Source organism: Terrapene carolina, unplaced genomic scaffold (genome assembly GCF_002925995.2).
Source record: "Terrapene carolina triunguis isolate 2854851 unplaced genomic scaffold, T_m_triunguis-2.0 Scaffold23, whole genome shotgun sequence".
Classification (NCBI taxonomy): domain Eukaryota; kingdom Metazoa; phylum Chordata; order Testudines; family Emydidae; genus Terrapene; species Terrapene triunguis.
In genome coordinates, this window is record NW_020664374.1 from 22206097 (window position 1) to 22218278 (window position 12182).

At 40.7% G+C, this 12182-nt stretch overlaps 1 protein-coding gene across 1 annotated transcript in view; it reads right to left on the minus strand.

Moving 5' to 3' along the window:
• LOC113406162 (MICOS complex subunit MIC26-like) overlaps positions 1-12182 on the minus strand; it is a 54121-nt gene that overhangs the window by 15740 nt on the left and 26199 nt on the right. The window contains exon 6 of the mRNA XM_026649188.1: positions 3362-3472. Within this exon, the coding sequence (XP_026504973.1) occupies positions 3362-3472 (111 nt within the window). The remainder of the gene's footprint in view (positions 1-3361; positions 3473-12182) is intronic.

Here is a 12182-nt window from a genome sequence, read left to right on the forward strand (position 1 = left end):
ATGCTGATTTGTTGGTTTCATTTCATTCTTCACATTTCTCTCTGATTTAGGGTCAGGAGTTTCTTTGATATCCTTAAGTTTATATTACAAAATTAAATCTGTGGGCACATTTGACCACTTCAAACAGGAGGGGCATTTTTTTTTTTTTAACTCTTCATGTACTTAAGTCCTTCAGAAGGGGTTTTCCCACAAATCCTTACCAGCTTAACTTTCTGCTGTGATTTTATGAGCCTCAATATGCTGTAACAAAGATGCAGCTTAAACACTACTGTGCTCCATTAGTAGCCTTAACATTGCTTCAAAACCAAGGGAAATGATGTCATGTGTAAGGCTGTATCTACATTACAAGCACTACAGTGGCACAGCTGTAGCAACACTGCTGTAGCACTGCAGTACAGACACTTGCTTCAGTGACAAAAGGGGTTTTTCTGTCACTGTAGTAAATCCAACCTCTTGAGAGGTGGTAGCTAGGTCGACAGACAAATTCTTCCGTTGACCTAGTGATGTCTAAACTGGGGCTTAGATCAGCTTAACAACATCTCTCAGGGGCATGAAAAATTCCTGAACGATGTAGCTAGGTCGCCCTAAGATTTAGATGTAGATGAGGCCTAAGTCTGAATCAGAGACCTTACTTCAGTGTGACTTTGCAATTTCTCACTGTAAGTTATACAGTCATTCTAAAAATGTGAATCTGCCCCTGCCCCATCTTCCTCCATCCCTTGGCGTCCCCCCACCTCTTTTTCTAAATATCTGTCTATGGTACCTACATGCTCCCCCCTCCCCCAACCACCCACCCACCCATTACTGAAGCATCTGAGCACCTCACATTCTTTCAATGTAGTTCTCTTCAGCACCCCAAGAGGCAGTAACATAGTATTTATCCACATTGAGCACTGAGGCACAAGACAGACTGATTTGCCGAAAGTCACCCAGGAAGTCTGTAGTGGAGCAGGAAAGTGAACGCAGGTCTCCCAAGTCCCAGGCTAACCACTACACCAGTGAGTCCTGAACTTTTTCATGCCGTGACCTCCTCTGTGCTCATATCTGTTAACGCAACTCCCTGGTACTTAGTATTCAGGCTGGCTTTGCGCAAACAAACACTCCACCTTACACAGTCTACTTGGAAAACTACGGGTGGGTAGCCAGGCCCAGATTAACCACTGTGAGCTTGGTGCACTTACTTACACAGGGGCACCAACTACCAGACTAAACAAAAAGAGGCGGCAATTGAAGGCCCGGGGGCCATATTCAACCTGCCAGATCATTTTATTTGGTCCTCCACCCCGCATGCTGGAATGGGGGGGGAATCCCCACCTTTCCTGATCTCACTGCATTGGTCCTGCATCCACCACATAGAGCTTGGGACCTTCTGCTAGCCATAAAAGGCATGATTCTGCTGCAAGAGCACAATATTGCTCCGGGAGCAGATGGTGTTACCCAGCTGTCTGCTTAAGCTTTCTTGCATTTTCTCCCCTCCCCTCCCCCTAATCTCACAGCCCATCTGGTGACCTCTGCATCATGACCCACAGTTTGGGAACCCCTGCACCAGACCATCCTTCCTCTCTTCAAGTATATCAGTCTCATAAGTCATGCAATGTATTACTAAGATAATTACTGGTGTGCAGTAGCTAACCCCCAGACATTGGAGGAAATATTCTTTATCATTACAACTGATCCGAACACAAAGCCAATCACAACAGAGTTCTATGTTTGCCAAGCCACCTCTTGGTTCAAAATATTACTATTTTCCCTTAGATCATAAAGCCTTTTGCACCTCCTCTTGCAGACAACCATACGTACTGCAACTGCACATCACCTGACCAGAGGCCAGAACAAGTCTTTTGAGAGATGCCAGTACCAAACTACGGACTGGGTGGCTGGAAACATGCAAGGAACAAAGTCCAACTAAACGGTGCTGAGATTAAAGTAATTTAGGGGTTTTGGAACCCTAGTACCTTGAAGTCCAACCACCCTACACTCAGATTGAAGGAGCAGAGAAGTTAGCCTGCTGAGAGGGGAGTGAGAATTGGAGAAACTAGGGACATGCAGGAGTTATGAGTGGATGGGAATGTGAAATGAACCATAGTAGGGCTGGAACATAGGCTTCACTCCTCTCTGGTGGAAGGAAATCTGACACTGCTACTGGTGTTTGAATCAGGACAGAAAGGGGGGGAAAAGGTGATTTAATTCAAAGGAACTCAAAATAGTTAAAATGCAGACATTTAATAATCTTTATTAATGCTGATAATGTATTGTGAATGATATTAAGATCCCAAAATGCTTGCCATACTCTACACAAAATACATTTATCCAAACATCCTGCTTCATCATCAAAATGCAGCCACATCTGTGGCAGGAAGCCAGGATCTTTGAGCAGCATATAACAGGGCAGAAGGGACGTATGCTTTATGAACTGAAAGTACAAATGAATGTTAGGTAGGTTAGAATGAATAATCACTCAATTTTAGCTGGGACCCTAGGTCAACATCTTGGCTCTTGCAAAAAGTGCCAAAAATAATTAATAATCAGTATTTGAAAGATTGCAGTTTCAGTAATACAGTGTTGGCAGCACTGTGACAGGGCACAGATTCAGAAGAAGACTACCTCTGAAAGAATCAAGCTTGTGAGAATTTATCATCAACATTTTAGGTAACTTGTCCAAAGATATTAAACAAAATAGTACATTTCTCTCTCTAAACACATATAAGCTATTTACCTCTACAAAGTACTATTTGTTTTAAGGCCTGGATGATAGGCGTGTCCAGAGTCTAGTAAAACAGTGCAAGAGGAGGTCATTATGCTGCCGCATTGCCTACCAAGGTGACAACAAAGCTACCTCAATTTTCACAAATATTTACCCCATAGTCCCCAAAAAAGCAAAATTGGGGAAAGCAGTTTGATAAGGGGTTCTATTTTACTTTTCCAAGGAGTTACTACTAATGAACTTTAACAATTTTAATGTTACTTTGAAGTAGACAAAATCCTTTGAAGCAATTGGTAAGCTTTTCCTTAAGGTTCAAATATAGTCCATAAAAGTTTGCATCTGCAGACATGGCAGGATCAGAATCATCACTCACAACACTCCCCTCTTCTTTCTTAATACCCTTAGCTGATTATATCTTAGTGTTGGGGAAAAAAATTCCCAACAAAATTTCTGGGAAGTCTAGATTGGAACTAGTTTAAGATATTCCCAGTACTTAGAAAGTATCTTTTTTTGTCTTCAGAGACATAAGATCAACCTTTTTGTTTGTTTATAAACAGAGCAATTCAAGTCTCAATCTATCATCCTGTAGCCTGACCATCAATGTTGTGCCTTTAAATTATCTTCTATTTTGGAAATTAAATCCCTTTGGCTTCTTACCTTGTCACTTGCTTTTTTCCCAGATTTCTTCTTTTTAGGATTATCCTTCCAGAGAGATTCTACAGCTACATATCCTTGCAAACTCCAGTCATACAACCTTGAACCAGTGACCTTTAAAACAAGAGGTTAGAAGATCAATCAGTTTAAGAACCATCTGAGAAGGGTTTATTCTTATTACAATTTAAATGGTTTCATAATCCACCAAGACGCTTAAATGGGACTGCTTTACAAAACATTCATGCTGCTCAAGTATGGAATGTACAGCTTCACTAAAAACAGACCATAAAAAGGATGACAACAAAAAATACCCATACAAATGGTTTACTTTGATACAGTGTTTGGAACAAAAGTATAAAGAGAGATGGATTTTAAAATAACCTTAAGCAATTCTGAAATGTAAGCAATTTAGGGGTTTTGAAACCCTAGTACACTGCATTCTATGCATTTCAGATTTTGAAATTTTAAAATAGATTTTAGTCTTTGTAATACCATCTTAGAAAGATTAGTAATATTTTCCCTATTGATTTTGCCACCATTTGACAATTTTATATTTCACAGCTTTGCTCCGACAACAGGAATCAACATAAGTAGCTCCCTTCTGATTACTTTTGTCTGTCCACCATCACCACAAATGTCAGCAAGATTATGCATAGTTCTCTGAAAAGTATCCGTTAGTAAACTCCTAATGTACAAAGGAACCAGTCAAGCCCACAGTTTTGGCTATATCCCCGAGACCCGCCCCCACTCAGCCTTCTCCCCCTGAAGCCCTGCCTATGACCCACCCCCTAAGGGGCCCTCCTCCCACACCTCTCTCCGCCCCCACCCCCAAGAGCCCCCCTGCCCGCAACTCTCTGCCTCTCAGGGCGTGAGTAGCAGGGGCCATATGGAAACCAACAGAGAAACGCGAGTGAGGGTGGGATGGCCGTGGGGGAAAGGGGCAGAGAAATAAGAGCAGCAGGGGGCCATGTGGGAAGAGCGAGATGCAAGAGCGGGGCCCTGGGGCAGAGCATGGGAGGGGCCATGGCCCGGGCACCCTTTCGGCGGTGGCGCTCCAAAGGCGGCAGGCTGGTGGCACGTCTCCAGAAGGAGGTGCGTCACATCCTGTTTGGGGAGGTTTAGCCTCCCCTGGCCTATTATACCCGCTGCCCCTGTCTTCAGCCAAAGGCTGAAAATGAAAAATGGCCTCATACTGGCCTTCTTTCAGATGGCAAAGAACAAAAGAAATGGACATTCTGCTTGCCTAGACCCCTACTAAATACAATTTTCAGACTGGAAGCTCTTCAGGGCATAGACTGTATCTTATGATGTTTGTACAGCAGCTAGCACAATGGAGTCCCAGCAGTTACCCCCGATCGAATCCTGAACCTGACTGAGGCCTCTAGAGCAGTGTTTCTCAGCCAGGGGCATGCATACGTCTGGGGGTACGCAGAGATCTTCCAAGGGGTACAGCAACTCAGCTAGATATTTGCCTAGTTTTATAACAGGCTACATAAAAAGCACTAGTGAAGTCAGTGCAAACTAAATTTTCATACAGACAGCTTGTTTATACTGCTCTATATACTATACATTGAAATGTAAGTACAATATTTATATTCCAGTTGATTTATATTATATGATAAAAAGAGAAAGTAAGCAATTTTTCAGTAATAGCGTGTGGTGACATTTTTATGTCTGATTTTGTAAGCAGGTCGTTTTTAAATAAGGTGAAACTTGGGGTATGCAAGACAAATCAGACTCCTGAAAGGGGTACAGCAGTCTGGAAAGGTTGAGAGCCACTGCTCTAGACTATATTGTAAATTTTATGCACACACACCACACCACACTTTTGGAGGAGTGTGGATAACAAAATTGTGTGTGTGTTCCATCCAAACTGCAATGAGGAGCAACTTCTTCTCTGTGGAGTACATAAGAAAGACCAGTTCTCCTTTTCTGACTGCTGTCAGATCTGCCATTCAAATCCAAATAGTTAGGATTTTTAGATGCAGGTCAGATCAACAGCTTGTCTGCCTATCTACAAGTTTCTAATGAACCCACCACATATCCTTGAGAGAGGGAAAATAATGCACAACATGCAGGAACCTTCTTCCTGCCTTAAAATCAAGTTGAATTTTCAAATGGTAAGAAGCAGCTGTAGCATTCCATTCTCTCAGTCACCCTTTGCAGGATCCTTCTCAGACCTTCATATTTACAATGCACCATTAACCTTTGCTGTTTAAGCTAAGGGAAGGCTTCTCCATACAACGTACCCCACATCAGTGTGTAGTTAAAGATACACACCTTGTTACCATTTAGAATAGGAAAATGGACTAAAAAGGACCAATAACTGAGCCCAACAGGAAGTCATATCCATACACTGTACTTACAGACAATACAATTATTTTAAAACTAGATTCACTTTGAATACAGAAAAGAATTGTGACAAATAAGTTTTCTAGTCAGACAACTAGATCTGAGATGCAGGCCGTCTTTGGACAAGTTGTCTTAAAAAAAAGAAACACATACTTAGCCTGTTTGGCCACCATGTTAAACTAGTTTAAGTAGGTCAAATTTTAGATATAAACAAGTTGCTAGTTGGCATGCTGCATTGAGAGAAACAAGATTTTTATCTGCATTTGATGGTGGTATCGGGAGTAATAAAAGAAAAAAAAGCAAACACCCAGAGACCTGGCAATGAATGTGCTATACCTCTCCAAAATCCGCACAGGCACTGAAGGTATAAACCTTTGTACTCTTGTCTAGCTTTTGAAATGTTTTCTCCCAAATATTCAGACAAACTAGTAAATAAATAAAAAATAAAAATAAATTAATGGAGCTATCCTATCTCCTAGAACTGGAAGGGACCTTGAAAGGTCATCAAGTCCAGCCCCCTGCCTTCACTAGCAGGACCAAGTACTGATTTTGCCCCAGATCCCTAAGCAGCCCCCTCAAGGATTGAACTCTCAATGCTGGATTTAGCAGGCCAATGCTCAAACCACTGAGCTATCCCTCCCCCTCCCTGTGCTTCAGAACAGTTTATACTTCATTAACAAAATATTCTGCTTCCTCTGAACATAGAATGCTGCAGTTATGTGGGGATCATCATTAGAAAGCTGCAAGAAGTGCAAACTTACCAGAGTAAAAATAAAAAGCACTCCTTTTATCTGTGGTGCCAGTACAAATATAGCTATCAAGACAAGATGAAGGAAAACCAACAACTGTCTGTAGGCAGCAGCTGCTTTTTCCTGGTTATAAAAATTCCTCCAGTACATGCTCTTTAATCTATACACAGCAAAGGGCAACACAATGCAAAAAAGTGTCAACTGTGATAAAGTACTGATTTAATCTCTTATTTTGGGTCTTTGCATTGTTTTTAAGACTGAAGATTTTCAAGCTGCATATGGGCTCAGTCCTGCATTTGTTACAAACCTAAATATCCCAGAGCTCACTATATTTGAGTTAATGGAATTCAATGGAGTTATGAATTATGGAGGACTGCAGAACTGGGCCTTATTTTCACATTTTGAAATTCTTTTTTGTGAGTAAGAAAACTGGGGAAATTTCTATCAGAGAAAAGCACTTACAGCATAAACAAAAACTGCAAGCAACAAACTTAGGGCTTCAGACAGACAGAAACAAAATGTTTCCAAAGCACAGACTACCCATTTAAATTATAACGTCCATCCCTTGTCTATATGCTTATAGCTCCAGGGGTATGTAATTTCTTAAGTGTTAGGTACAGTCCTGTAGATTTAACATTACTGTTTTTCAAAAAACATTAGCTCTGATGGAGCTATGTTCAAGAGCTTTGTCACATTCCAGTTTCTCTCCTTTTACTTGCTGGAGTTGTCACGGCAAGTAAAAGGGAGGAATACAAAATCTCAGACTTTCAACAGAGAGCTTTCAGAAGACAACAGTTTCTCCAGGCCTTCAGAAAAGTATTTCAGTAACTCCAGATTTGGCTTAAACCGAAAGATGACAAAATATAGTTCCTCTTCATTAGCATGCCAAAATACTTCCTAACTTCCACTGAATTCAACATAAAAGAGCAAATATGTTTAACTCCACGGTAATATTTAAATAAACACTGAAAAGTCAGACTGGCAAGTTGTCAGGAGAGGTTCTGAAGAAACTTGAAAGTGGGCGTACGTTCTGCTTAGTGTGTCCCAAATATCTCTGGGCATAGTGCAATACAGTAGACCCACAGAGTTGCAAACACCTCAAGAATGGAGGTTGTTTGTAACTCTGAAATGTTGGTAACTGAACAAAACATTATGGTTGTTCTTTCAAAAGTTTACAACTGAACGTTGACTTAATACAGCTTTGAAACTTTATTATGTAGAAGAAAAATGCGGCTTTCCTCCCCCCCTTTTTTTAGTAGTTTACATTTAACACAGTACTGTACTTGCTGCTTTTGTGTGTGTCTCTCTCTGCTGCTGCCGGATCGTGTACATCCGGTTCCAAATGAGGTGTGTGGTTGATGGGTCAGTTCGTAACTCTGGTGCTCGTAACTCTGAGGTTCTACTGTAGCCCCAAGCACATAAACAACTTTTCCCTTCTTATTGTGTACATAGAAAATTAACTACAGTATTCTATTTCAATACATATCGGTTATCAAGCAGGATTAAGGGTAATGGCTCTCTATCAGTACAGCCTTGTGGGAACCTTAACTGAGAATTTGCTGACTTTTTAGCATTTATATTGTAACCTTTAAACAATGTAGTCAGTTTAGTTTATGGTCAAGGGGATAAATCTTGACAACAGCTGTGAACTGGCAAAGTTTTTTCCTTGGAGGAAGCAGTGAGCATGAATCAAAATGACTAGTATGTGTGCTGTATTATGCAAGTTGAGAAGACTCAATACTGAGAAGGATTATTAAAAATGACTGAAAACTTTTCTATGGTGCAAAGAGGTTGATTTTGGTAGGTTAGTAGCAGATGCTTTTTCCAGATTGAAGCTGAACCAGAGGTAAGTGCAAAATTCAGGTAAGTGTAATAACAGATCTATTTTTTATCTTGGATAGAAAGCAGAACAGCTTTAACACACCAGTGGAAGTTCTGCCAAAGCCACAAATATCAGAACAATCTGCCCAAGTTTGTCTGCTTGGTGCAGGTCAAAGACAGCTGAACAAATATTCACAACACAGAGCTTTAAATTTTGCAATCTTGTGATAAATAGCTACGAGTTTGTTCTCCATAAGATTGGTGCCTGGAGAAAAAAAGTCTTTTAGATTTCCAGTTACAGAAAGTAATGCCCGGAAACTATCCTTGATCATTAAGTTTAACGATTCAACTTGTTGAGCAACTGTGGAACAGATCAGGCTGCTACTGGACTCCCTGTGTACCTAGTATTCCAGAGCTTCTGTTGCCAATACACCTCATTCAGCAATACAAACATTGTAATTGAAAGGGATGTGACTTTTTTTATAGCCAGATGTGCAGGACCTGTATCACAATCCCACACTGTACTCTGCTCAACATATTTCCTAGTTCTTTGATGAGCTAACCTTTCTCCAGTGGAAAGCCTTAATTAAGTGATGAATGTGCTCCTTTGTACTTTTAGGTATTCAGCAATATTCAACATAGTGTACAAACATCAGGACTGTGAGACACCCAAGGAAGTCAGAGTGGTAAACAACTCAATACAGAATAATTCACATTTTAAAAGCTTAAAAAAAAAAAAAAATTTTTTTCCAAAGAGCCATGTTAGAAAAGTGTTCATGTTTGAATTGCAAAGTTTTAATTGTTCCCAAATTAAAGGACTCTCACATTTATGAACCTTAAAACAGAAGACGTTAATTTTATTTATGTCTTATTAATTAATCTTAAACTTTTACTGCTACATCTTAGGTCAACCCAAGCAAGCCTTGGACTTTTAAAAAGGTTTGTTTTAAATACAATTATTTATATGAAGCTAGATATTTGCTTTTTAAAAATCTCTTCATGATATAAACTCTCTCAAACTCAATCCAACACCTAAAATGAGGAAGGGAAACAGAAATGAGAGGTGAGCAAGAGGGCTGTTTTAGACATGAGGGTTGGAACAGGAACAGATGGAAAGGAGGAAGTAAAATCCCAACTCCCTCTCCCAACCCCTGCTCCCCTCCCAAAACAACACACTGCAGAAGTGGTTACTTGTAACCAGAGTGCTTAGAAATGGACTCTGCATATTCACACTCATACCACGTTCTCAGCATAAGGATTTTACACAACTCCAAAGATAACGGGAAAGAGGGCGGAGGAAGTGTGAATATGCAGAGTCCATTTCTAAGCACTCTGGTTACAACTGAGTAACTTCCACTTCTTCTTTGGGTGTCCTCTACATAGTTGTACCCAGGGGATAGTTTGGCAATCAGTACCCCATGACTGGATATGGGGAACTCACATGACTGACTAAGGATTGGAATGCTAGACTACTGAACTGAGCGCATGATCTAGATGCCAGATCTAGGCAATAGTGTTTTGTAAAGATATGACTAGGCAAGGGTTCTCGCAACAAATTTTTTGGTGGCCTCAGAGTGCAACTCTTGCTGATGGCCCCACTGACACTTTTCCCTAAAATTATTTATTTTTCCTAAAGTCAGTAAAGTAATATGCACATATATACACCCAAACCATTGTAATTTATTTATGTAAGGTTTGGTGTGGTTTTTTTTGCAGACTCAATAATGAAAATCATGCAAGTTATCTCTATTCTTTACTGGACCTAACAGAATAGAAACACAAATAAGGTGCTCTGCACATTCTTGTCTTTTTTATTATTATTCTTTTGCTTTTTTGGTAAAAGGGTTGTCTGTAACAACAATTCTGAAGTAAATTTAAAAAAGCTTTGACATAACGGAAGTCCAAATAATAATGAAAAACATCTGGGCGGCTTGGGTCTAGGGAGGGAAGGGGAGAGGATGCACGGCTGCAGCTGGCTTGGGGCTGCTCCGGGCAGGTGGGGGGAGCTCGGGGCTTTGGCCGTCCCGGAGCTCCTCCAGGCGCAGGTGGGGCTAGGGCAGGGCGCCCTGGGTGCACACCCTAATAAAGTGTGCTGCACACACGTATGTATATCTACAATGAGATGACTGTGGTCTCAATGCAGAAGAACAGATTTAATCCAATATCCCTCTTCTATATACCCACCTAGATAATGACTGAAGAAATAGCAAGATTTTAGGGCTATCAGCATAGGAAATATTAGGGACTTCTGAATTTCTTTAGTCCCTATTAAGAAAGTAAACTAAAGCTCTCTGTGCTTAAGGTATATAATTTAGATTCCCTTTTTGGGCATGTAGGTCTAGGAAAGAAAACCAGCAAGTTAATTGCTTGATTAATGTAACATTCAGAAACCACGCTGGGAAGAAATCTATGGTGAGGCCTAAGAACAACTTTATCTCTATAAAGGATAGTGAATGAGGGGGTCTGCCATGACGGCATGTGACTCGCTCTCTTTTCTGGCTAAAAAATGGCTATTGTAAAAGTGGTCTTAACAGATCAAATGAAACAAAGAACTATCTGCCATGGACTCAAGAGGAGGCTTCATGAGTTGTATTAAGATTAAACTGTGTTCCCATGGAGAACTGAGGTCTTATTGGTGGATACATACTGACCACATCTTCCATAAACTTCTGAACTGTATCATGTGCAATGACAGATTTGTTAACTATAAATACATGATGTGCTGCCCCTGCTGTTAAGTGTACTTTCAGAGAAGATATAGAAAGATCCAGAGACTTTAAATGCACTAAGCATTCAAGAACATATTTAACTGATGCCTGTACAGGATCGACATGCTTGTCACTTATCCAGTCCACAAACCTAAACCACATAAGATCGTAACACTCTCTCACTGATTAACTCTATGAAACAATCAGAATCTGTTCCACCACTGAAGTGCAAGATTTTACAAGGTCTGTTAGAGACCCATATCCCATGCAGCTAGGTGTAGCAAAAGAAGGTTTCCAGTGATAAATCTTCTCACCTGTTGCGAAATGTGTGGCATCACTGGAAGTTTGTATACTCCCTTGGAAAGATGAAGATCTGTATATCACTGCTGCCTCAGCCATGCTGGAGCAATTAGAATTATCCTAGCCCCATTGTGTCTTCTTATCTTTATCACCCTCTGCATAAGTGGAATGGGGGAAGGGAGAACCCATCCCCCAATTCAGAAGAAAAATATCCAATATCGATACTGTCTCTGTCTACTACTCTTGAGCAGAAATGGGGACACTTAGTATTCTGCTTGAGGGTGAAGGGATCTATGTCCAGAAACCTTCAAAGATTGCAAATATCTTCTCAGCTCTTTACAGACTTTTGTGTAATTGCAGGAGATCTTTGCTGAGTTGATATGTTATGCTGTTGTCCTTGTCTGGCAGGGGCAGGCCAATTAGTGAAATGTTTTAGTGGCTACACAATCCCCTAATTTAACTGCTTCCTTGCAGAGCTGAGACCTGTTCATTCAGGTAATACACTGCCATCACGTTGTCTGTGACAACCCACCACTATTTTGTTCTGGATGTGAGAGGGATGGGGGGGGGGGAGGGGAGGAAGATATGAGTGCTAGACTTTTAACTCCAATATGTTTATATGTAATGTATTTTCCTTGAGCTCCAGTGAACTCAAACTGATAGATTGTTGAGGTAGACTCCCCACCAAATCTTGGAAGCAACCAAGATGATAGTCAACAACGGAGCTGGGGAGTTGAATGACACCCCCGCAGAACATTTACCTGCTGTGTCTACTCATGATGCATTGAGCATTGTTGTTATAGTAATGTTATAGGTTGTAATTTCCTGAGCGAACTAAAGCTGAACGGGCACGATTTGGCTTCCTTCTTAACAAAGGAATCCCCAAAGAAGCCC